The following is a 24739-nucleotide window of genomic DNA, read 5'->3' as shown; positions in this document are numbered from 1 at the left end:
ACACAGACACACACACACACACACACTTTCAGGTTCAGTTCAGTTTTTTCGATGTTTGATGTGTTAACTCTTTCTTGACTGTCCAGAGCTCTAAATGCATGGGATAGTGTATCAGCACTGTCGCACACAAACCTTAACGTATGGGATACGTTGGGAATGAGGTGGGGTGGAGATCTCACTGATGCTCTTGTGGCTGAATGCTATCAAATCCTCACAGCTGTAAAAAAAAGGTTTTTCCATGGACAGAAGAGAAGAGAGTTACTCCAACAAAAGCTGAGAAAATACCCTTGATTTTTTGGGGGAAAAAAAAAAACAAAAAAAAAAAGATGAATGGGCAGGTGTCCAATAACTTTTGTCCATATAGCCCTCGTATTTATGCATGTATATAAACCTTGTATCTTTGAAATGGCAACTTTACAGTAGAATTACAACTTCATCATCTGAAAAGTGCAAAGTATAATAATAATAATAATAATAATAATAAAATGTGTGCGTTAGAATGACGAGTTTGTGGCACTTTAGCTGTATTTAAACATTCAAAGCTTAAAGCCCGACCCAGTAAGAGAAAACACTCTTGCTGGTTTGCAGGAAGGCGGATGTTCTCTCTCTCTCCTGTGTCAGTTGCGTTTGCCTCCGTCACACGTCAGCTATGTTGAGATAATGCTGCGCTCCATTTAATCTGGGATGTGGGAATTTCTGAGTTCCCAGTAGGAAATTAGGGATGCACCGATACCAGATTCTCAAGTATCTGCCAGTATCGAGTATGGATAGCGATACCATCTCTCATCTCTGATCTTTTGCTGCTGTACGTTTTTCTATCTCATCCCAAATAAGATCTAATAAGCTTGGATGAGGAGCACTTACTTACTGGTCGAGTTACTATACATTTCCAAAGGTTAATTAACAGTAACAATTGCCACAATACTGGAACTTTTTTCTCATTTCAGAGCAGTGAAAAAACACCAGTTCAGAAACAGAAAGTGCTGATGCAGCAGTTTCACATTCAGGTTCACGTCTCTACGTAAAAAGCTAGTAAACTTCAGTATGTGGTCTTTAAACAAGCTTTTGGTTTCAGAATAATAAGAAAACACAGAAATAAGGGAGAGCGCTTAGGGAAAAGGGAAAATTCCAATAAATGTCTGTTTAATGGTAATAACTATTTATGACTGTTTTCTACTGGTTGTTTAAACGGTTGGTTTCACAATAAAATCTGCAAACCAAAATCAAAACCAAAAATGTGTGGAACAAATGTAGGGCGTCAGTAAGCTCCATGATATCTCCATGCTCTCTATGGCTGATACTGTACTGTGTGTAAGTGCCAGGATCTGCGCAGATACCGATACAGTATCAATTTTGGTGCAACACCATAGAAAATATCAGCTGGACCGCCCCCACAAGCACATTAACAGTAGTGAAAGTATAGAATAGTATTATAGAGTTTATCAGTACTTCTATTTATTTATATCTCATTAAATCAGTCGTACACTCAGTACTGTGCAACTTCTGGAACGTCTGTATGGACGTGTTTCCATGGTGTGGTTGGTTGGCGCAACAGATAACACCACTACCTGCCAGTGAGCTATTACACCAGTGGGAGACTGGGGTTTTCCATTCCCAGTCTGGGTCACTATGCTGTGCTACACCAATAAGAGTCCCTGGGCAGGACTCCTAACACTGCATTGGCCCACTTCTGTAATATGAGTAACCTTGTAAGTCGGCAGCTAAATGCCATAAATGTAGTGTAAATGTTTGGATGCGCTAAATACTGCGAAACACAATGTGTTATGAACTGGTATCGCTAACAGTGCTAACCTAGGACACACAAGTGGGGCGAAGTATTTAGGTTGGATTCACTATAAAACACCAGTGAAGGATTGAAATACCACTTGCGATAAACTCCAAGGTCTTTAGCTAACTGGAACATGGTCGACAGCCCACAGCTGAAGGTGAGCTTGTGCTTGTAAAATTAGCTTCTGCGTTACGTTCATTAGACTACCGCCTATTCTCTGTACGCATGATCCCGCCTCTTCCTGCCCACGTTTGTGTTCTGTCTGGTAGGATGTATGTATACCGTATATATTACACAGCAGCTACTCAAGCAGCACTAATCAATGTTCTTCAGCAGGATTAAAATCCTCGTCTGTAGGATCCACTAGAGGGCAGATCAAGGCTGAAACAGCCACCAAACCAGCATAAAACACCTCAACAGACAGCTACTTTTGAAGTATTCGAAGTATTTGTTTATATTCCACAGCAGTAACCTCCTTACCGCCTGATATCCAGATTATAGCCTTTTTAATTAAACAGTTAACCTGCCTATCTGTGTGACTGACAGGTATACTATCAGTGCTATGTGAGGCATAAAGTTGGTTCAGTTTCAATACAACAAAAGGAAATAAAGAATTAAAGCTTATTAAAAAAGAATTGTAGCTTGTGGTATAGTAAACTGCCTTTGCCATGTTGGTGTAGCTTAGCTTCTCCACGGTAGCTTGAGGCCAGTTTTTTGTCTGTGGTTTGGCCTCCCGTCCACGCCAAAACACAGAGCTTCATTAAAATGTTGACATTAAAACACATGTATGCTTCTGGCTAAACCTTAAATTCCTCTTTACTCCCTTTATAGAGAACTACATAAGTCATAATCTTAGATACCTCCTTACTCCCTATATAGTGAACTACATAAGTCATAATCTTAGATATCTCCTTACTCCCTATATAGTGAACTGCATAAGTCATAATCTTAGATACCTCCTTACTCCCTATATAGTGAACTACATAAGTCATAATCTTAGATATCTCCTTACTCCCTATATAGTGAACTGCATAAGTCATAATCTTAGATACCTCCTTACTCCCTATATAGTGAACTACATAAGTCATAATCTTAGATATCTCCTTACTCCCTATATAGTGAACTGCATAAGTCATAATCTTAGATACCGCCTTACTCCCTTTGTAGTGAACTAAATAAGTCATAATCTCAGATATCTCCTTACTCCCTTTATAGAGAACTACATAAGTCATAATCTCAGATACCTCCTTACTCCCTATATAGTGAACTGCATAAGTCATAATCTTAGATACCTCCTTACTCCCTTTGTAGTGAACTAAATAAGTCATAATCTCAGATATCTCCTTACTCCCTATATAGAGAACTACATAAGTCATAATCTTAGATAACTCCTTACTCCCTATATAGTGAACTACATAAGTCATAATCTCAGATACCTCCTTACTCCCTTTGTAGTGAACTACATAAATCATAATCTTAGATACCTCCTTACTCCCTATATAGTGAACTACATAAGTCATAATCTCAGATATCTCCTTACTCCCTTTATAGAGAACTACATAAGTCATAATCTCAGATACCTCCTTACTCCCTTTATAGTGAACTGCATAAGTCATAATCTTAGATACCTCCTTACTCCCTTTATAGTGAACTGCATAAGTCATAATCTTAGATACCTCCTTACTCCCTATATAGTGAACTACATAAGTCATAATCTCAGATATCTCCTTACTCCCTTTATAGAGAACTACATAAGTCATAATCTCAGATACCTCCTTACTCCCTTTATAGTGAACTGCATAAGTCATAATCTTAGATACCTCCTTACTCCCTTTATAGTGAACTGCATAAGTCATAATCTTAGATACCTCCTTACTCCCTATATAGTGAACTACATAAGTCATAATCTCAGATATCTCCTTACTCCCTTTATAGAGAACTACATAAGTCATAATCTCAGATATCTCCTTACTCCCTATATAGTGAACTACATAACTCATAAATCTGCGACGTCTACACACAGATAGCACTACATTTTAAATGTTAATTTATAAATAAATGTAAATACAGGTCTATTACAAATCTAATAATAATACTGCTCTATTTAGATATGTGACTTGTATTATACACTACATAGGCAGGTAGTGTGTAATTTGGGATTAAACTTTCTTCTTCTTTTTTTTTTCCATGTTTCAATTTCTCTCTTAATGAGGTACTGTTGCCCCGTACAGGACTACCATGCTCATGTAAGCGGTCTTGTCTCTGTGTGGATGGATACATTACGCTATCTGGACACGTGTGGATGTGTTGTGAAGCTTACTTTAAAGTAGAGCAACAAGTGTCTATAGAGGTTGGCACTTTGGGGCAGTGGTGGCTTAGCAGTTCCAGAGCTCCGGGCTATTGATGACAGGGTTGTTGTGGGTTTGATACCCGGGCTTGGCCAGCTGCCACTGTTGGGCCTTTGAGCAAGGCCCTTCACCCTATCCGCTCCACGGGCACCTCAGCAGTGGCCTGATCACTAGTGCGTATCTGTGTGTGTTCACTGCCCGGTAGAAAAACACCTGACCTTCTCCTTTACTGTTCTGGTGTAGTATAATTCGGCCTCTAAATACAGCGCTCTCCCTCTGTACCGTTGCCTTTCACACTGTCACTCACGCTGTCTCAAAGTAACTGCCATATGTGCCGCAGCAGTCAGCTGACTATTCTGAAGGCTAATATCTCCGTTTGTTTCTGGTGCAAAACAAAGTTGGCCTGTTTGACTGCCTGCTTGACCCGTTTTTGACACAATGCTCCTGTACAGTTGGTGAGCATTGTTTTTGCCAAGCTGGCAGGTAATAACTTATGGGCTGTTGCTCTGCCGATGTTCACGCCCACACTTTGGCAGACCACGTGCCCACATTTGACAGTCTTGTGAAGACTTGTGGCAAACACTGTGTAATAACCACAGGTGTGATTTGATTGTGGTGGAAGTTGTACAATATTTTGCACGAGGTTGATGGTCTAGTATGTGTTGCTAAGGACCGTTATTGTTATCAGCGTGTTCACCGGTCTGTGTTTACGGTCTGCTGTCCTGTACTTAATGGTTGTGTAGGTTATTGCCTTCATCTGTTGTGTTTATTGTCTTTTGTGTTGTTGACACTAGGACTCTTACTATTGAATATTTTCATATATACTATTGACTATTCCTTTTTTTTTTTTACAGTTCAGAAAAACTAAATACATGAAAAATGATTGTGTAATATTATTATTAGTAGTAATAATGTGTATCTGGCAGCTGTTCTTTACATTATATCCACACTTTATGTTAAATGGGCCAAGAGTATGATCCACAATGCTTTGAAATCAAGACCTCAATCTTTTTAACGTTTGAATAAATTGATTCCAATTTTGACAGATTAAGATTTTTCTTTATTTCTAAGAATTATAAATAACAGTGTGGTTGGTGTGGCGCAACAGATAACACCACTATCTGCCCCTGAGCTTTCACACCATGTGGGAGACTGGGGTTTGATTCCCGGTCTGGGTGACTATGCTGTGCTACACCAATAAGAGTCCTTGGGCAAGACTCCTAACACTACACTGACCCACCTCTGTAATACCAGTAACCTTGTAAGTCGCTCTGGAGAAGAGCGTCTGCTAAATGCCGTAAATGTAAATGTAAATATAACAGCATACTTGTTATTACTCATTAATACTATCACATTTATGTAAAAATAAATATATAAATAAATATATATAATGTGATTGAATTTTTTTAGCCATGGTAGGTTAAGCAGAGAACATTACTTCTAATAGTAATGTTAAAATGCCTCCACCCAACCTTCACCCAAACACACTGACTAGAGTTTCCACTCCATCCAGTTTCACCATGTTCACCTCCAGCTGAAAACTCCGCTTCGGCCGTTCCTCAAACGACAAACTTTCGTCCATGTTTGAGGGACCTCCAGACATGTTAACTGCCCTCCAGCTGGCTCTACTGAAGACCAGGGGCGAATGACACCGTGACTGTAATAAAGGTCTATAGGGAACCACTTTGGTCACAGCTAGGGGAGGGGTGGGTGGGTAAGTGGGTGTGGCAGCGCCCACATGGAGTTGGTTATATTTGACTGATCCGGTCACCAGTGATGGTCGATCATGCTGAAAACAGGCCAATTCTGGTCGCCGGCCGATTGCTCTGTGCTTCCCTACTAATTGGCATTGAAAGTTAAGTAGGTTTTTCCGACTCCGGTAATGTTACCATTTTGGAGATGCAAGGTTTTTGCAACATTATTCTGTTTATTTGTGTTTTTTTGGACCAGTGAGTGATGACATAAGCTCTTCAGCTTCATAAGAACAGCTCTTGTGGCCATGTTTCATATATTATTCTCTCCCAGTGAGTCTGTTTTAAGGTCCAATGTGGTCTGAATAAGTCTCCTTCTGCTCCAGGCGGACAGTCCACCAGCACGCTCTCAATTATCCTCCGAAACTGAAGCTTCTGTCAGCTTTCCAGCCTGCAGTCCAGAATAGTCTAAACTTTAAGCAACTTTAACGCTGCAGTTAAGTGATTAAGGCCAATTCTAGCACTTCAGATTTGAGCACTAAACAGGTAAGAAGCAGTAAAGTCTCACAAGCCCTTCTTCTTACAGTCTCCAGAGAGTCTGATGAGCTTTGGCGCTCAGCGTGGCCAAGAACCGCTGTGTAGGAGCGGGCCTCAAGCTGTGCTACAACATAGGCCTTGCTGTGGCTCAGTACTGACAAAGGAACGCTATGCTGGTAGAGAATAATAAGCTTTGCCGCAAAGTTCGATGCAGTACTGTGATCAGGAACGCTCCGAAATACCAGCAGAAACCAGTGGAAGAGGTTTCTCCAGAGGTTTCTCCAGAGGTTTCTCCAGAGGTTTCTCCAGAGGTTTCTCCAGAGGTTTCTCCAGAGGTTTCTCCAGGCAAAGCACGTAGATCTGTATTCACAAGCTCCCACTACGGTGTCGCACCGTGATTCCATGCCTTACATGTTTTTACAGCTGTGTTCGCGTGTTATTGGTCAGATGTTTTGGCACCTGACCTGAACAAAATCTTCAACACAGCAAATACGTGACGCCCATCCAGACTGCCCGTTGTGCCATCCAGGCACAATTATTATTATTATTTTTTTTTATTTATTTTTTTTAAACCTCTGCAACTATATTTTACCCATAATGTCTGATTGTGTTGTGACACTGCTTGATTAGTAGAAGTGCTCAGCTTCGTTAAGATTCATTAAGACTGAGAGATATTTACTCAGATTATCTCATTGAGTGTGTTTACATGCACTTAATAATCCAGTAACTGCAGAAAATCAGATTTTGCCAGTAATCTGATCAACGTGTTTACATGCACTTGGGTAATCAGATAATGGGGAAAACTCCAACTTCCTGCCGTGGCTTTTTGTAAACTTGGGTCCAACTTACTGGCAAATAGGGTTGGACGATATCCTCATCTTTCAAACCGCTATACCGTCTCAAAATCAATAAAAAAAAATATTTTAAAACTGAAAAATTGGCAAATACAGCGTTTAGTCTGCTCACATCAATCTTTTAGTAAATGTTAAACCGCCAGTCTGACCATTACAAATGTTAACCTGCTCTGAATCAGTAGAGAGAAACTGGTTAGCATTAGCTTATATAGCGGGATAACAGTCTGCTCTCCACAGAACAAATTTAGTCTGGCTGAACGACTCGAACAGCTGCTGCTGAAAGGACAGAAAGCTGGATCTGTAGCCACTTGCTAAGCTAGCCTTTGCTTAACTAGCTCAGATCCAGTGCAGCTGTCCTGTCTGGTTAACCCTGTGGGACCCCATAAACTCTATATTAGCCAGATTATTCACAGTGGTTTGTGCGTTAGGACTAATATGCAAGCAATCAACCTCAGAGTTCAGTGTGTTAATAAATTCAGCAGCTTATTGCTGATTCAGGCATCAGAGGCATCAAAAATTCCCACTAAATTGGGGTAGTTAAACACTTTTTAGCTGCACATTGGGCCTTAGGTCACCATGCTCAAATCCAAGTGTCAGATAGAGGGCCATAAATCCCTCAGCAATGGGCAGCGGAGCTGTGGAACTGCATGAGGGAGCTCCATCAACTGCCTTTGGGATGGGTTTGAGTGCCAGAACTGGTCATCCTACATCAGTACACAATACTGTTGTAAGATGCTTTTTTGAGGCCGCTGCATTGTCCTGGCATTAGGTGCCCCGGAAGAGGTTAGATAGGATAAGAGGTTGTTATGGAGGTAAACTCCCTGTCAATACTGATTTCGGAAGAACCTTTAGATATGCAGGTGTCTACAAACTATTGGACACATCACCTTTAGAATGGACACTGGTGCAGTTTCCCAACTCGGTCGATTTGGCTTGCTGAGTGCGTTATTGTGTATGCAGTCGCGTGATGAGGCAGGAAGAGAAGGCCCCGGGGGGGTGGGGGGCAGCCATAGGCCCAGCGAGACTAAACCAGATGTTTCAGATCTGTTCAGCAAGCTGCATAAGATTGACCAATCCAGTGCCCTTCAGTCTGTATATTCCACATCTGTAGTGCACAGTTGATCACAGTGGACAGTAATTTCCTGTTTTTAGAGAGGCACAGAAAATGCATCTATATCATAGAAGCCAGTATTTGCTGAATCTTGTCAGTAAATCTTGTGTGAATACGTGTATTTCTGAGTATCACGTTTTCCGCAGACAGAAAACTTCAGTAAATGAAGTTGCAAATACCTGTTTGTTCAATAACTGACCTGACTTCAACAGGACTTCCATTGTCCATTATACCGCAGTAAGTACCAGACTCAGCGGTCTAATGCCCTACCACTGTAGCCCAGGCCATGCCGCTTTGCCATCAGCGGCCGGAGTCAGAGAGAGCACAATTGGCCGTGGGTATCCCATCACCACTCTTAAGCGATGTTGGCCGGCACAGGTGCCCGTTACTGGTGCAGCGGAGCTGAGGGACCCTCCTAGTGTCCGGGACCGAGAGTTGCTAGTACTAGGGGGAACTATGAACAGGTAGGTTAACTGGCAGTACCAGTTTGTTGCTGAGTGCAGTCAAATCCTCACAGCAATGCTCCAAAAACTCTAGCCAAATGCTTTCCTGGGACAGTAAAGAAGACTTGTTTATACCCCAATAGCAATCCAACAAATTACCAAAGATCCAACTGCCCATGTACATCAATGTGTATCCAGGAACGTCCAGCTAACTGAGGCTCAAATCACACACTGGCTTCATTTGGGTTTTGCTCACTTTCCCTATTCATTGAACTTAGCATGTTGCTAAATTTGCACTTACAGTGGGCTGCATGCCCCCCTCCCGCCTGTTTTCACCACTCAGTGAGCTCCCACACCTGGATGCCTGGAATCCAGAACCGTCAGTCGCAGCTGTTTCACTTTTCTGCGTTAGCATTCGCACTGAACGCTAATTCTGCCACTGAGTGGGCGTGGCTGCAGTGACTCCCATCGCCGATGATGTCATGTCACGGCCGGTGTCAGTCCCAACACCTTTGTCCATAAGTGTAGATTATTGCACTCCAGGATGGACTGATCTACCTGACTCGTATCAGCATGGGGCAGAAGGACCTTGTGAAACATTGTTTAGATTTGACCTTTATTTTTAATAAAGTGTATTTAGTCATTTTAGTTTACTGCACTGAAATATCTGCATTCTACTAATTGTAATGCATTTATAACCTCCAGTTATTCATGTTCATTACTCCGTATTGCTTATCCAGGTAGATGGAGTCCCAGTTTCTACGTTTATAGATGTTTGTGTGTCAGCACTGGTACCTATGTAAATAAAGAACAGCGTTATCGACCCACAGTTACGTTATGATGTTGTTGTGTTTTTTTTTTTGTATATATCGGAGTATCCCCTGGAGTTGGAGTAACGCCTGTGATTTGGACGGCCTTCTCAGAGGTGTTTCTGACCGTAGATTAAAGTGTGATGGGAGGTGATTGGCGAGAACTCTTTAAATAAGCCGTCTGCTGTGGAGCTGTGAGCCAAACCAGAGCCGTGTTATATAACCCTCCGAGTTTACAGTTCATAATCACACGCACAGCCACACATTCACAACTCTGAGAGTAGCTGCTTATCATTACGTACATAACAGTCCTGCTCTCATATGGTGGCACCTTGTTTATCTCTCTGTCTGTCTCTCTCGCTCGCTCGCGCTCTCTCTCTCTCTCTTCCACAACTGTTCATCCTCGTCTAAACTCCGGCTGTCGTATCTGCTCATCTCCCGCTCTGGCCCTCATGTCCTCTCCTATGTGTGTATGCCTGATGATGATGATGATGAGGGGGATTCTCTCATTTGTGTGTGTGTGTGTGTTGAACTGTGCAGCAGTGTGACGCTGGGGCTCAGCTGACTAACTCTCTCCCTCACAGCAACAGCATTATCACAGAGGAAGGTGCGGGAAATAAGGATGGAGATCAGGCCAGAGAGAGTGGGGCTAGTTATCTAGATATGAAGGGTGCAACATCTGTCCCATGTCTGTCTATATCAGGATCTGTTCATCTCTGGGCCTCTGTTAATATCTGTTCATTTATCTATATATTTTCTATCTATATTTATCCACCTATTGATATCTGCTCATCTATAATCATCTGCTTTTATCTCAGTCTATCAATAACTATCCATCCATCTATGGATCTAACTCTTCTGCTCATCCGTCTGTCTATCCATCTGTCTGTACGTCCATCCACCTGCCTGTCTTTCCACCTGTCTGACTGTCCACAAACTGATACATACATACATAGACAGATGGTTCATCTGTCCGTCTGTCCGTCTGTCCATCCATACATCTATCCACCTGTGAGTGCGTCTATCCGTCTGTCTGTCTGTCTGTCTATACATCTGTCTATGTATGTATGTATCTGTTTGTCTAGTATTTTTTGATCTATTAATCCAACAATATCTATCTATCAATATCAGTATTTATCTATTGACAGGTCAGTATCTGTTTATCTATACAGCTGTTCAAATATCGGTGTATATATATATATATCTGTAATCAAATTAATGTTGATCTGTCCATATCTATTTATCTAGCTTTCAGTATTTAACCATCAACGTCTGTCTGCCTGTCTGCCTGTCTGTCTGCCTGCCTGTCTGTCTTTCGGTATTATCTGTAATTCTTTCTATCGGTATCTATCTGTCTGTTGATTCTTCTTCCTGTCTGCTGTTGGAATTACAGCCGATAATCACAACCAGTTATTCAGCCTCCTTCTTCTTTTCTAACAGTACTAATATTGTTATCGGTCGGAGTGATGTAGCAGTAACTCTTCCCCTGTTTCATATCACCACGTCGCTCGAATTCACTCCTGTTCCTCTTCACTCCTCGCTGACTTTTGTTTCGGGGGTCTTTCGGGGGTCTTTCGGGGGTCTTCAGATTAGGCTGACCAATTCTGCTTTGCCAGGTAGCGATTCAGAGCTAAGGACTGCAGCTGCTGGTGTCCCGTTTGTGAATGGGCACATGTGAGGTTTCCATGGAGACGTCCAACTGACTAGCCATTCTGTATGGAGAAACGGGGCTTTTGCTCTCTCAGTGCTTCTCTCTCTCTCTCTCTCTCTCTCTCTCTCTCTCTCTCTCTCTCTTTCTCTCTCTGTCTTGCATGCTAGCTTGATCGCTCTCCATCCCACCCCCTTCTTCTCTGTGCCTTCTCATCCAGTGAAACATCAGCTTGTGTTTCATTTGCTCCGCTCCTCTCTCTCTCCATTTAGCAGCGGTGTCCCAGGGCGGTTGAGGAGGGGGGTGAGGAGGAGGGTGGGAGAGGAAAGAGTCTGACAAGGCAGCCATTATAAAAATGTGGGAGCTGGAAAACAGAGTGTTAGTGTGATCAAGCTTGAAACAGCAGCCTGTGTGTGTGTGTGTGTGTGTGTGTGTGTGTGTGTGTATGCTTTTTCATCTCTACTCTTCATTGGTAAAGCAGCACACCATCACATTTACTTTAATGTAGGGATGTATCTAGTCCAGGGAAATCTATACAGTATACACCAACCTGATGCAGGACTGTGGTCTCTGGCACCAAGACGCTATAGCGGCGTCCTTTAAGTCCTGTAAGTTGAGGTGGGGCCTCTATGAGCCTCAGTAAGCCTTGGGCGCCCATGACCCTGACGCCTGAAAGATACAAGCTAAGCAGGGGAGGCAGTAGTTTAGCAGCAGCGGCCCGTCGCTGCAGAATATCTGTAGTGGAAACTCTGAAATTCATTTTTTCACCCCTCCAATATCCAGTCCAGCGTTATCTGCTGATTTAGCCCCTATACCTACACCCACCGATATTTCTGATCGCAGCACATGAAATAGAATCGTTTGGTGACTCAGATATCATGATAATACTGTATCATCTGGCCTCCTGTGATTCCCATCCTCGCAGCGAATGAAACACTGGCGCTGTCGGTCAGCTCTCCGGGGACCAGCACAGAGCCTGTGTCCATTACGTTACACCGAACAATACGCAGGCTCAGGAAAACAGCACTTAACCAAGCCCCATTCACCAGGCACCAGCCTGCCCTTCACTTCCTCTCCCTCTCAGCCCTCGCTGCCCGAACTCTCTGACCCAGGGCTTTGTTTACAGGGGTTTACACAGGGTGGGGGTATTATGATATATAAGCATGAATGGGTGAAACAGTATAAATTGATGATGTTATTATTAAGGAGAGGGATGCACCTATATATGAAATTTCGGGGCTGAATAATGATGGTCAGTAATTACCACCTCGTAATGACTGATATCCGTGCCAGTAAGCCACTGATGTGAATGCCCAGTGTACGGCATTGTATGAAAGAGCGTCTGAGTTGATGGCTCTGGCATGTCCATTTAAGGCATTTGGCTGGAGAGTCACTTAGGGAATCAAACCCCCATATATATAATGTAATATAATATAATATGTCTCTATTATATATATATATATATATATATATATATATATTGATTGTTCTGTGTGTTTGCTTAACCAACTTTACATTTATCAAGAGCACCTTATGTGAATGTAGTGTCCGAGGTCTTGCCCAAGGACTCCCAGTATTGGTGCGGTTTGCTTACCTGGCCAGGGAATCAAACCCCAGTCTGCCTGGGAGACGATGGTGTTCTTTCCCACCTGCGGTGCACCAACCCACCAAATATCATTATTATCCTTCATTAAAGTAAATCAGACACTGTATACATTTGTTCATTTCCACCAGCAGCAAGTATACAGAGAGGATAGCAGAGCTGAAAATATTGTCATATTGCCCAGCTCTAGAAGATCAGCACCCAAACCTGTGTTTTTTTATTATTTATTTATTTATTTATTTATTTTTATTAAGCCCAACATATTAATAACTTTACTGACCAGCAACACATTCTGACCACTGACTTAAAAACTAATTATCTTTGGGTTTATTCTAATGTTATATAGAGTTAATTACAGGTAGACACTCTTACTGACCACTGACTTTATGTTCATTTGGGTTTATTCTAATGTTATATAGAGTTAATTACAGGTAGACACTCTTACTGACCACTGACTTTATGTTCATTTGGGTTTATTCTAATGTTATATAGAGTTAATTACAGCTAGACACTCTCACTGACTATGTTTATTTGGGTTTATTCTAATGTTATATAGAGTTAATTACAAGTAGACACTCTCACTGACCACTGACTTTATGTTTATTTGGGTTTATTCTAATGTTATATAGAGTTAATTACAAGTAGACACTCTCACTGACCACTGACTTTATGTTTATTTGGGTTTATTCTAATGTTATATAGAGTTAATTACAGGTAGACACTCTCACTGACCACTGACTTTATGTTTATTTGGGTTTATTCTAATGGTATATAGAGTTAATTACAGCTAGACACTCTCACTGACCACTGATTATGTTTATTTGGGTTTATTCTAATGTTATATAGAGTTAATTACAGGTAGACACTCTCACTGACCACTGACTTTATGTTTATTTGGGTTTATTCTAATGGTATATAGAGTTAATTACAGCTAGACACTCTCACTGACCACTGATTATGTTTATTTGGGTTTATTCTAATGTTATATAGAGTTAATTACAGGTAGACACTCTCACTGACCACTGACTTTATGATTAATTGGGTTTATTCTAATGTTATATAGAGTTAATTACAGCTAGACACTCTCACTGACCACTGATTATGTTTATTTGGGTTTATTCTAATGTTATATAGAGTTAATTACAGGTAGACACTCTCACTGACCACTGACTTTATGTTTATTTGGGTTTATTCTAATGTTATATAGAGTTAATTACAGCTAGACACTCTCACTGACTATGTTTATTTGGGTTTATTCTAATGTTATATAGAGTTAATTACAGGTAGACACACTCACTGACCACTGACTTTATGTTTATTTGGGTTTATTCTGATGTTATGTAGAGTTAATTACAGCTAGACACTCTCACTGACCACTTAAAAACTCATTTTATTTCGATTTATTCTGATGTTATATAGAGTTAATTACAGGTAGACACTCATTGGTCGCTGGCTCTGTTTTTTATTCTAATGCAGTATATTCCAGGTGACGATCTACACACTGCTAATGTTGTATGTGTTATTCTGTTGTGAAGCTAAAATGGGGCTAAAATTCATAATGAACTGTAATTCTAATTTCAAGATCATTCGAATAATGTAAGTATAATTGTTTGACCTGAGATCTCGTGACCAGCTCTAGTTTTGAGAGATTATGATCTGACTGTGTTTTTGTTTGTTTGTGTGGGGGACGCTGTGTTTCGGCGTAGTGGGTCGACTCTTCGTGTGAACGTGTTGCCGTCTTCTCCTCCTTCTGCCTGACCATTGTTTGGAGGAACGGCTGCCAAATATAGCGGGCGCTTTGTTTGACCCTCTGCCAGCATTATCTTCCTCCTGCTACGGCCTGGCACCTTCCTGCTCTACTGGTTTCATTGGCTTTCTTTTCTCCTCTCTCTTTCTCTCTCCTTCTTTCTTCTTGCCCTTCCCTGACTTTGATAAAAAGCCTTGTTGACATTGGAAGTGTGCTTTAGGACTGGACTGGCAGTGTGTGCTTAAAGGGCTACAGGTCTTTTTCATTTATTTTATTTGACTAAAAGGCCTGTAAAGACTGTATGATGACATTTAAAAAAAAAATTAAGTAACTTGTATCACTAGACCTTGTGACCTTGTGCCACCTGCATGCCAGACAGCTTTCATTTACATGTTGCCATGGAGTTGCCGTGTGTTTTGCATTTTGCTTATCGTAATCTCTCCCTTTCCCATGACCATGTGACGGTGGAGCTGGAAGGCTTCTAACATTTGTAGCACTCTGTCGACTAAAACTCCACTCTGCGTCCACACCTTTAGCTTCCCTCTATTTTAACAATACCAGGGTGAAACTTGGCCGTTGGTTATTGGCTGTTTTGCTTGCCTCAGGTTTCTGCTGAATAACTGCTGACACATGGAGTCATATTAACTGAATCCTGAGTCAGCATGTTCACTTGAAACTTGAAAGGTCTGTGATGATCCGCTTGAAACAGTTTTTCTATATATTTCTCTCTATGCATTTTACTTCTTATCTATTATTTCTATTAGTTTTTATATCTTTCTGTATTTTTCATTTTGTCTCCTATCTTTCATTTTATCTGATCAGACAGTCATCAAAAGCGTTCCCTACTAGCTGTTCTGCGTATGACTGCCGATATCTGCCGAGATCAACCAATACCAATTAGCCACACGGTTTAGATAAGATGTGCTGCTGATCAATACTGACCAAAAAAAACTAACACCAGATGGCGCTCTGAACACCACGGTCAAAACAAAGTCTTGGAACTGGATCAGGATTAAATTAGCTGATACCCAAGCCATGATCAGCCATCCCTACTTCTTTTACTTTCAATACTGGTTCTGTATCTCTCAGCCTGTGCAGAAATGCGTGTCCTTTAGTGCAAACTACACATCCCGACTGTAGGGGGAGCCCAGGAGCAAGAAAAGCCAGTTCTCGCATAATACTCCTATAGTGATAGTAATAGCATTTAGGGATCAGTCTTAGGGATGCACCGTTCTGATAGTAGGATCCGAAATCGGTCCCGATACAATACAATTAGTCTGATCCAAAAGACCAATCCATTCACTGAACCCAGTTCTCGCACCAGCGGTATTCTAGGCTTCATAATCCAGGATCAGAGTAACCTACAGACATCATACACATATCCTAGCAAACAGCAAGACTCCCTCTATCTACCCCCTAGCTAGCTTGATTCCATCAACCTGTCATCAGCTATCAGCGAGTAATCCAGCTTGTCCTCCATATAAGGAGAATCGAGAAGGGAGGGGCTGCTAGCTCCGCTTTAGTCTCACAGACTTCCAAAGTCCTGAGCCCAGACAGCACTGTGCCGAGGTCCAGCAGTTATTCATTTTAGTGACCAATAAAGAGAGTTCATTTGTTTTAGTTTGTTTTGCAAAGTTAATAAAGTAATGATTTTGTCAATCCTGATGTCTTAAGTCTCTCCCACATAGATATATGGTTTATTAAATGGTCGAGAAATATGGTTTATTATTTGAATAATGATATCGGCTCGGTATCGGAACTGAAAAAGATGGATCAGTGCATCCCTGGTCAATCTAATGAAAAACTGCATGACTTAAAAAGGAAAATCTATGGTGTCAGTGGGGAACAGACCAATCTCACCAAAAGATGATGGATCTGATATAGGAGGAGGGAAAAGGATGAATCTAGCCTGGTACTCAGTGGTGTTATCTGGATGTGTATTCGGGTGGGGTTGGTGAGTGTTAGAGTGCTTTAAGCTTGATATCCTACGTATAGATGCTCATGCTTTATTTTGAGTCCGAAACTCTGCAGGTTTCAACATCTGTATTGCCGTAGGAAACGAAAATGTTGCATATGTGTGTATCAGCACATCACATCCATCTTCTTTTAGGAGTTTGTTGGTAGGCTGGCTCTAAAGCCACCCTAGATGTGAACAGTTTCTGTATTTAGAAATGATCTGATTTATTGACTGAATTCTGTAGATCCAGATTCTTCCATATTCAGACTGTTAGTGCATGTGAACACTTCGGATGAATCATTTCCAAAAACCCATTTCTTTTGTTGCAGTTATCAGATTATTTTCCTAAAGGTAAATGTACTCATTCTTCCCCCAGATGATGGGCTTACGCTATAGACTGAGTTCATGGTGCCACAGCTTAGTTATATGTGTACTGTATATGTATGGATATAATGACGTAGCCTATTTCAGCTTAAGCCTCTTTGAGCTTCTGTCAAGATCTTTACACCAGACTTGAAATGCTTCTCATGCTTTTGGTTTCTTTTATCCTCATCCTTTTTCTTTTTGTTTACCATTTTTTTGCAGGTGATTTAGCTCATTAAACCCCATTCATGAGTGCGTCGGGCTCCGTTTAGCAGTCATGGATGACATGGCCTCCGTGGGGAAAATTAGTGCCTCCTCCGATTCGGTTTCCACCCTGAACAGCGAGGACTTTGTCCTGGTGTCCCGCCTTGGGGACGAGACCCCCTCCACTAATAACGGCAGTGACGATGAAAAGACAGGCCTGAAGGTAAGACTGTTGGCTGAGCAGGTCGACAGCTGTCATTCATTTCCTGAGACCCAAAAAGACACTCTCTAGTCCTTTTGAGTCCCTAAATGAATAGAATTTGGTTCCCGCAGTTCTTTGTTTCCAGTGCTTTACAACCTCTAAACCTGATCAACCTGATGAAGGCCTTGTTAATTTACCTGCTCATGCTCCGCCCACACATGGGTTCTTTTGTAGCAACTGTTGCAAGACTGGAGTAGTTTTCATTAGTTTTAATAAATAAAAAAATATATATATTTATCATTATTTTTAGCATTTTAGGTTTTTATATAATTTCAGTCTATATTTACCAAGTTTTAGTTGCTGTTATGGTAAATATTTCACTTAATATTTCAATTAATTGCAGATCCAGCTTGTTTGCTTCTGAAAGCAATGCTGAATCTACATTTCTTTAAAGAATCTTCTGAGTGTTTTTCTTCTGAATCTTCTAAGGCATGAAAACTATAAATCTGGTTTCACTTCATCATTTTAAAGTCTTAGTCTTAAGCCAACTCTATACAGCCTGCAGTTGTTATATTTGATTTAAGTTAATTAAGTTAATTTTATCTGAATTTAGTCCTTTTACTTTTTAACCTAACTTTCACTTTAATTTATTCTTATTATTGTAGTTACTGCTTGACTGTTGTTTTTATTATGTTATATATTCACTCTTATTTTTTTTATTATTATTGCCTATTGTTGTTTTGTATTACAGAAATTCCTTTTTTTCCTTTTTCATCTTCCAATCTATATTACACGAAGTAGATCGGCTACATTATAAATGAAGGTTTAACAAAAGATTAGTTTTTTGCATTTTCTCTATTAGGTATAATTAGATTATTTTTTAACTGTTCTGTAAAACCTGTCTGGCTTCTTAACATTTGTTATAAAAGTCATTTGTGGGTGGAGAATGAACAGGTAAATTGACTTTAGTGTTGAAGCAGGGAGGACAGTGTGAAGTATGGAGGTACTACAAAACCAGTAATATTCACCAGTGCTGGAGTGGATCAGGGAGTTTTATTTATTTACTCTATTTATTTACTCTATTTATTTATTTATTTATTTATTTATCAGGTACTGTTGAACATCACTTTGAAAGAAACAACATTTTGAACCAGACATACTGAAGATTACTTCAGTCGTAAATACTGTTTGGGTGATATTAGCTTATACAAGGCCCCGTAAGGTTATGTAATTTTACCACCACAGAACATGATTAGATACACTATATGTCCAAATGTTTGTGGACACCCCTTCTAATGCAATAATAAATGCGTTTGGCTACTTTAAATTGCACCCATTGCTGTCTCAGATGTGCAAATGCACACACACAGCTTGTATAGTCCCTGTAGAGCAGTATTGCCAATAGAATAGAACTCTCTGGAGTCCTGGAGCGTGGGCTAGAGGGGTATAAAGCCCCCCAGCATTGAGCTGTGGAGCAGTGGAAGAACTGTGTTCTCTACAACGACGGCTGGTGCTCCATCCAGTACTTTTGAGGTGAGTTGGGAATAAGGTGGGGCGGTGATCCGTCATCCAACATCCTGGCCTCACTAGAAGTCTTGATCCTCACAGCAATCCTCCCAAGTAGAACGCCTATTCTGGACAGCAGAGACCGTTACCCCAAGAAAAGCAGGATAAACTCCTGATTTCAGATTTAATCAGCTCACGAGCAGGTGTCCCATTACTTTTGTCTACATAGTGTATTTAGGTATGAGTATTTAGTCAATTTACACACTGCTGTCTCATCAAAATAGCTCCATACGTTGTGTTCAGCATCATAATTCAGTTGTTCAGTAATATGTGCTATTAGCTTGGGAATTTACAGCCAACAGTTAACATCACTACCTAAAATCAACATTATTTCTGTCAGTTTACCCGTTTTAATTGTAAGAGTTATATACCTGAGGTGGGTAAAAGCTTCTTGGAGTGCCTCCATGCTTAAGAATATCACAGGTTATGATTTACACAGGAGTATTTACAAACAAGACAGTTCACATGAGGGTAATACAACCCAAGGTTATTTCCACTGTTTGTTTTACATCAGATTAGAACTGCTGGGATCTTTACTGATACGGGTGTGCGGTCCTTAAACATCACAGTCATGGTATGGATTTGGATGGGACTTGGAAGTCGCTTAGTAACACTAGTAATAATTACATTAATCTCATATAAAGCAAATGCTGCTCCGGCAGGACTAATAAACACTGAGCAAAATATCTGAAAAACTAGAGTGACTAGAGATGTCCTGGAGATCTACCAGCCTGCAGAGTTTAGCTCCACCCCGAATCTATTACACCTGATCCAGGTAATGGAGGCCTTTAGGAGCAGCTGAACATTGGAGTCAGCTGTGTTGGATCTGAACTCCTCAGAGTGGTAGATCTCCAGGACCAGGATTGAGCAGCCCTGGAGGAACTGTTTATTATTTTTTTGATTATTTTTTTTATTATTATAATTTTTTTTAAATAATAATTAAATTGAAATCAAGCTTTTTCTGTTTGTATATTTGAATTATATATAGTACTTTATATATATATATATTATAGTATTTCCATATTGATGCCTCCTTTAATTGTCACCTTAAGATCCCTTGCATGTAGCATTCCTCTGTCATGGGACTTATTATGCAGAGGCCTACTTGCTGCAATAGCGCGCACTGTGGATTCTTTGTGCAACTGCATACACTGAACTGTGCCCCTGTAACTTTACTCCTGCAGGCCCTAGGGTCATTACAGTGCTTCATTAAAAAAAACAAAGCGCATGTCCTCTTTATTCAGCGCTGATTTATGTGTTAGGAAGTTGTGTGTCTGTCTGTGTGGGTAACCTTCAATTAAAGTAGCAACAACATGTCACACCCAAAACAGTTAGGCCTACACGATGAAGCCGAGCTGTTGAAAGCTTCCCTCTCTTGTATGGTTGTAGTGTTTTACAGCTGAGAACGTCCCAGTTCTTCCTAGCTTGTCCTTGTTCTTCCATCTCGCCCCGACTCGCAGATTGCACTTTTATGTTTTCAGCATCCGTGCACACTCATCATCCAGAGCTGTCCATTCCTTCACCCTTGGTTTGTGCTGTACAGTCGTCAGAACTTCGGTTTGCTGCGATTTGCCTTTGCCTCACCTGCAGCTTTTCCTCAAAGTCGAGAAAAAAACCCCCTAAAAAGTCATTTAAGAAGACTAGCATCGTCTCCCTCACACGCACACACTCCCTTGCACCTCGGGGTGACTGATAGCATATGTACACCATGTCCGCTCCTTCCTGTCAATGTTCTGGGAGACTCTCCTACGTAGTTCTTTCATTCAGGGCCTCCTCTGAAACCCCTCTTTCATGTGCTTACCATCTTTGCTCATGTGGTTTTGTGGTTTCGGTCATGTTTCGAGCACATTGTTCATCTTTCCTTTAAGTTGTGGACACTTTGGAGAGGGACACACTGTCCTGTTCTGTCACCCCCCCTGCTCATCTAATCCATCTGTGTGAATTCAGTGACTGTACATGCCTGTGGCTTTCTTTAGTCTTTACCCCGCTCCCCCTCGCCTTTTCCACACACACACACACACACACACACACACACACACACACACACACACACACACTGTAGCTTTATTGTGTTTCCCAGCGGCTCAGTGTGTCAGTGTCTCCTTTGCTTGAATCATTTTCAGCCACTAGAGGGTGCTGAAGGAACATCATTCATTCATTACCCAGTTCACAGTTCAAACCTATCAATGAACCTCAATCCTGGACGTGTCTAGAACAGTACCTGTACTTTCTGTACTTCCCTTGCTTTGCCTTGACAGAGAAGTTGGATGTGCACGTACTGAACACACGTGATCTACAGTAAATGCTGATGGCTCTGACGGCCGTCCTGAATGTGTTCCTGTTTCTCTTTGTTTTTCCATGAATTCATGCTCCTCCATGTTCTCCTCCGTGTGCCCTCACCCAGAAGAGGCTTTCTAAACCTCTTGTTTGTTACACAGGTGATTTCTGAGGAAGGGGTCAGCTTTAAGGTTAGTCTCTCTCTCTCTCTCTCTCTCTCTCTCTTAGTCTCTTTCTATCTCTCTCTCTCTCGATCTCTCTCTAGCTCCTTCCTGGGTTCTCTCTATTCCTCTCTCTTCTCATCGTACTCCCATGCTTGCTTGTTCACTTTTCCTCCTCTCTGTGATTCTGTGACAGTCCTTGCAGTCCTTGTGCTCCGTGTTTGATTGGCTGGTGTCCGTACCCCCCCCCCCTCCTCCCCTCCCAATCATTGTGATTGGCCCACATAGTGTGAGCTAGCTATAGCTGGCAATAGCTATAGCCTTGCTTTGGCTTCATACCTTATGTGTTTGTGTGTATGTCCATGAAAGGTCTTAGCTTTCAGATAGCCTCTCTCCTGCATCTGAGTGGTCGGGACATCCCTTCTCACATGCTATCTCCTACACCTCAGTCCTCACGGCAGCTTTAGGCCACCAGCAGTCCTCACTGGCCTCTGTGTTAGTGCTCCGTGCTAGCTTTCTCCAGCCAGTGCAGCACTTTTCGAACATGCTTTTCTGTAACGAAGGTTTGTAAAGAAAAGATTAGTTGATGATACATGTTAAAGCATCCGTCTTTGGCTCGATCTGTAAGTCTGTCTATTATATTCACACATTCGTGTGTGATCTGAATGTCAATCTCCCGATCTCCTAATCTGCACAACACCAACAGGTGCTTGTCATTAAAGACAGGAGTAATATATCTGATGTATCCTAATCTTTCTCTGATCTTTCTATCCTGATCAATGACGCATGGGGAATCTAAATCTGAATAGCTCTGATCAACAGGGAATATATAAATTATAACTATTCAAAGGGCTTTAAAGGGAAAAAAGATTTGCTTAAAAAAATAGGGCTTGACCTCACTTCTACCGTGCTGGGAATGTTATTAAATAGTGGTGTAACGGATCACAAATCTCACGGTTCGCATCTGATTGTGGTTTTTAGGTCATAGATCGTAGTGTTTTTTTTAATTTTTTTTTTAGATGTGAGACAGTAATTTTAGCTTTTAATTGAAAAGAATTTTGTGTTACTGATTCGTTTGTATTAGTGACTTTTATTTTGACACAGATTTTGTATTAGCGACTATTAGTGTATTAGTGACTTGTTTGTTTGTATTAGTGACTTTTATTTTGACACAACCTGTGTCAAAATATTTTTTTTAATTTGTATTATTTTTTTATTTGTATTATTTATATAATTTGTATTAGCTACTTATTTTGACTAGTCTGTTTGTAAATTTGTAGTAGTGACTTTCATTTTGACACAGTCTGTTTCTGTTTGTTTGTTTGTATTAGTGACTTTTAAATTGACACGGTAGGTTCATTTGTATTAGTAACTTGACACGTCTTCTTGTAAATTTGTAGTAGTGACTTTTATTTAGACACAAACTGTTTGTTTGTATTAGTGACTTTAATTTTGACACAGGCCGTTTGCATTAGTTATTTTTACTTTGACACGGTATGTTCGTTTGTATTAGTGACTTTTAGACTTATTAGTGCGGATCATGGATTTTCTGAGCTCCATTACACCACTGTTGTTAAATATTTTGAATATATATATATATAGAGGATCTACTGACCAAAAGTCTTCGCCCAGTGAAGAAATTAGTTTAAAACTATTTACTGGGGTCATTTCTGGTACATGTACCAGATGTTCATATGCTCCAAGCCCCAAGCAGTGAAGCCCAGCCAATAACAACACATGCTGAGTGACAAGATCCTGGACTCACCTTATAGACCAGTCCTCTCCCCATCACTCCAGCCAACACGGGTGGGTCTTACAGAAGTGGCAGTTAGTGTTTTCCTGTAAGCGTGTTGAGTCCAGTCACAGTTTGTGGTACTTTCTAGTAATATATGACAGGTGGTGGGACCTAACTTGTTGTTATGTGTGTGTGTGTGTGTGTGTGTGTGAATGTGTGTGTGTATGTATATATGTATATATATGTATATATATATATATATAATAAAACATGCACTATTGAATGAAAACTACAAATACCGTGCGTCCTTAAGGATAGGTCTGCTTAAGCTGACACATTAAAAATCACACAGACACTGTAGATTACCCTAATAATCATATTTATATGTATTATAATGGTGGTGTGTTTATCAGTGAAATTTGACTCCCCAGTTTTACATGGTATTGTACATTAGTGGTGTCATATTTGTGTGTGTGTGTGTGTGTCTGTGTGTCTGTGTGTGCGTGTGCAGATTGTGGGGAACGGCAGCGAACAGCAGTTGCAGAGGGAGCTGGAGGATGTGCTTATGGACCCGTCGGTGGCTGAGGTGAATCCTGGACCACACCATGTGGTCGGGGGGGACCAGGGTTACCCCACCACTGCTGCTCCGCCACAGCCTGGCTCTGCACTCCCTAAACTGGAGATGGTGCTGCCTGTTCAGGGAGCACAAGAGGGTGAGTGAGAGGCGAGACGAGAGAGAGAGATACACAATACAATGATCATTTAAAAGACTAGTCAGTGTCTGTACAACAAAGGTCAGTTTCTTGTACATTGGTCTTGGGTTACAGTGTTAAATTACAGTGTCTGTGGCAAATCACTATTGGTCGGGTCTTATTCCGGGTCTGATATCAGATGTTTAATGTAGGGCTGGGCAGTATGACCAACTTTTTTTTTTTATCATGGTATTTTTTTTAATTGTGGTTTGCAGCTTATTTTTGTGTCAAGAGTGCATGGAATATAAAAAATATCATTTTTATCATGTGTATAATAAAGGCTTTGATAGCTAAAGGGTTTGCTTGGCCCCACAACAACAACAACAAACTGTATTCTAGCAAAAACACAACTTCTAACTCTGGAAGTTTACTACAGATATGCATATTTAGCACCTGAATTACATCAAATGTTTAAATCTGTTTAAAAGGTTTATGAAATCTGAACTTAGAAAGTGTTCTGACCCCTGTGATGTTCTTTTGTCCAGATGAGGAGTCTGTGTCGAGCCCTGGTACACCTGTGCCAGATGAGGACAGCGTAGTGTTCAGTAAGCTGACGTATCTGGGCTGTGCGTCGGTGAACGCCCCCCGCAGTGAGGTTGAGGCACTGCGTATGATGAGCATCCTGCGCAGCCAGTGCCAAATGCCGCTCGACGTCACTCTTTCTGTGCCTGGAGTCTCTGAGGGAACCGTCAGGTAAAGGGGAGGTTGCATATAAATGTGTTGTATTGGTGACTGTTCCTGCCTGTGCGTGTCCGGAGAAAGAGAGAGAGGAGCCTCTCTTTTAGTACTCTTAGTCTATAGTATATAGATACACTGTCCAAATACATGTCCAAATGTATGAGGACACCACGTCTAATAAATGCATTCTGCTACTTTAAGTTGCATCAATTGCTCTGTGCACACACACAGCTTGTCTAATCCCTGCAGAGAAATACTGCTTGT

General features: G+C 41.1%; 1 protein-coding gene across 5 annotated transcripts in view; it reads left to right on the top strand.

Moving 5' to 3' along the window:
- Nucleotides 1–24739, top strand: part of rabgap1 (RAB GTPase activating protein 1) — a 119762-nt gene that overhangs the window by 1104 nt on the left and 93919 nt on the right. Inside the window, exons 2-5 of one of the 5 annotated variants that reach the window (XM_072658800.1) lie at nt 17123–17327; nt 21311–21340; nt 23557–23758; nt 24283–24490. In XM_072658800.1, coding sequence (XP_072514901.1) covers nt 17178–17327; nt 21311–21340; nt 23557–23758; nt 24283–24490 — 590 coding nt within the window. In that variant the 5' untranslated portion in view covers nt 17123–17177. Of the gene's footprint in view, nt 1–17122; nt 17328–21310; nt 21341–22957; nt 23117–23556; nt 23759–24282; nt 24491–24739 lie in introns of those variants that run through there. The other 4 variants (XM_072658803.1, XM_072658801.1, XM_072658802.1 and 1 more) reach the window with 4 other exon arrangements.

Source organism: Salminus brasiliensis, chromosome 16, assembly GCF_030463535.1.
Source record: "Salminus brasiliensis chromosome 16, fSalBra1.hap2, whole genome shotgun sequence".
NCBI lineage: Eukaryota > Metazoa > Chordata > Actinopteri > Characiformes > Bryconidae > Salminus > Salminus brasiliensis.
Note: the sequence above shows the minus strand (reverse complement) of the source record. Positions and strands in the feature narration are given on the sequence as shown.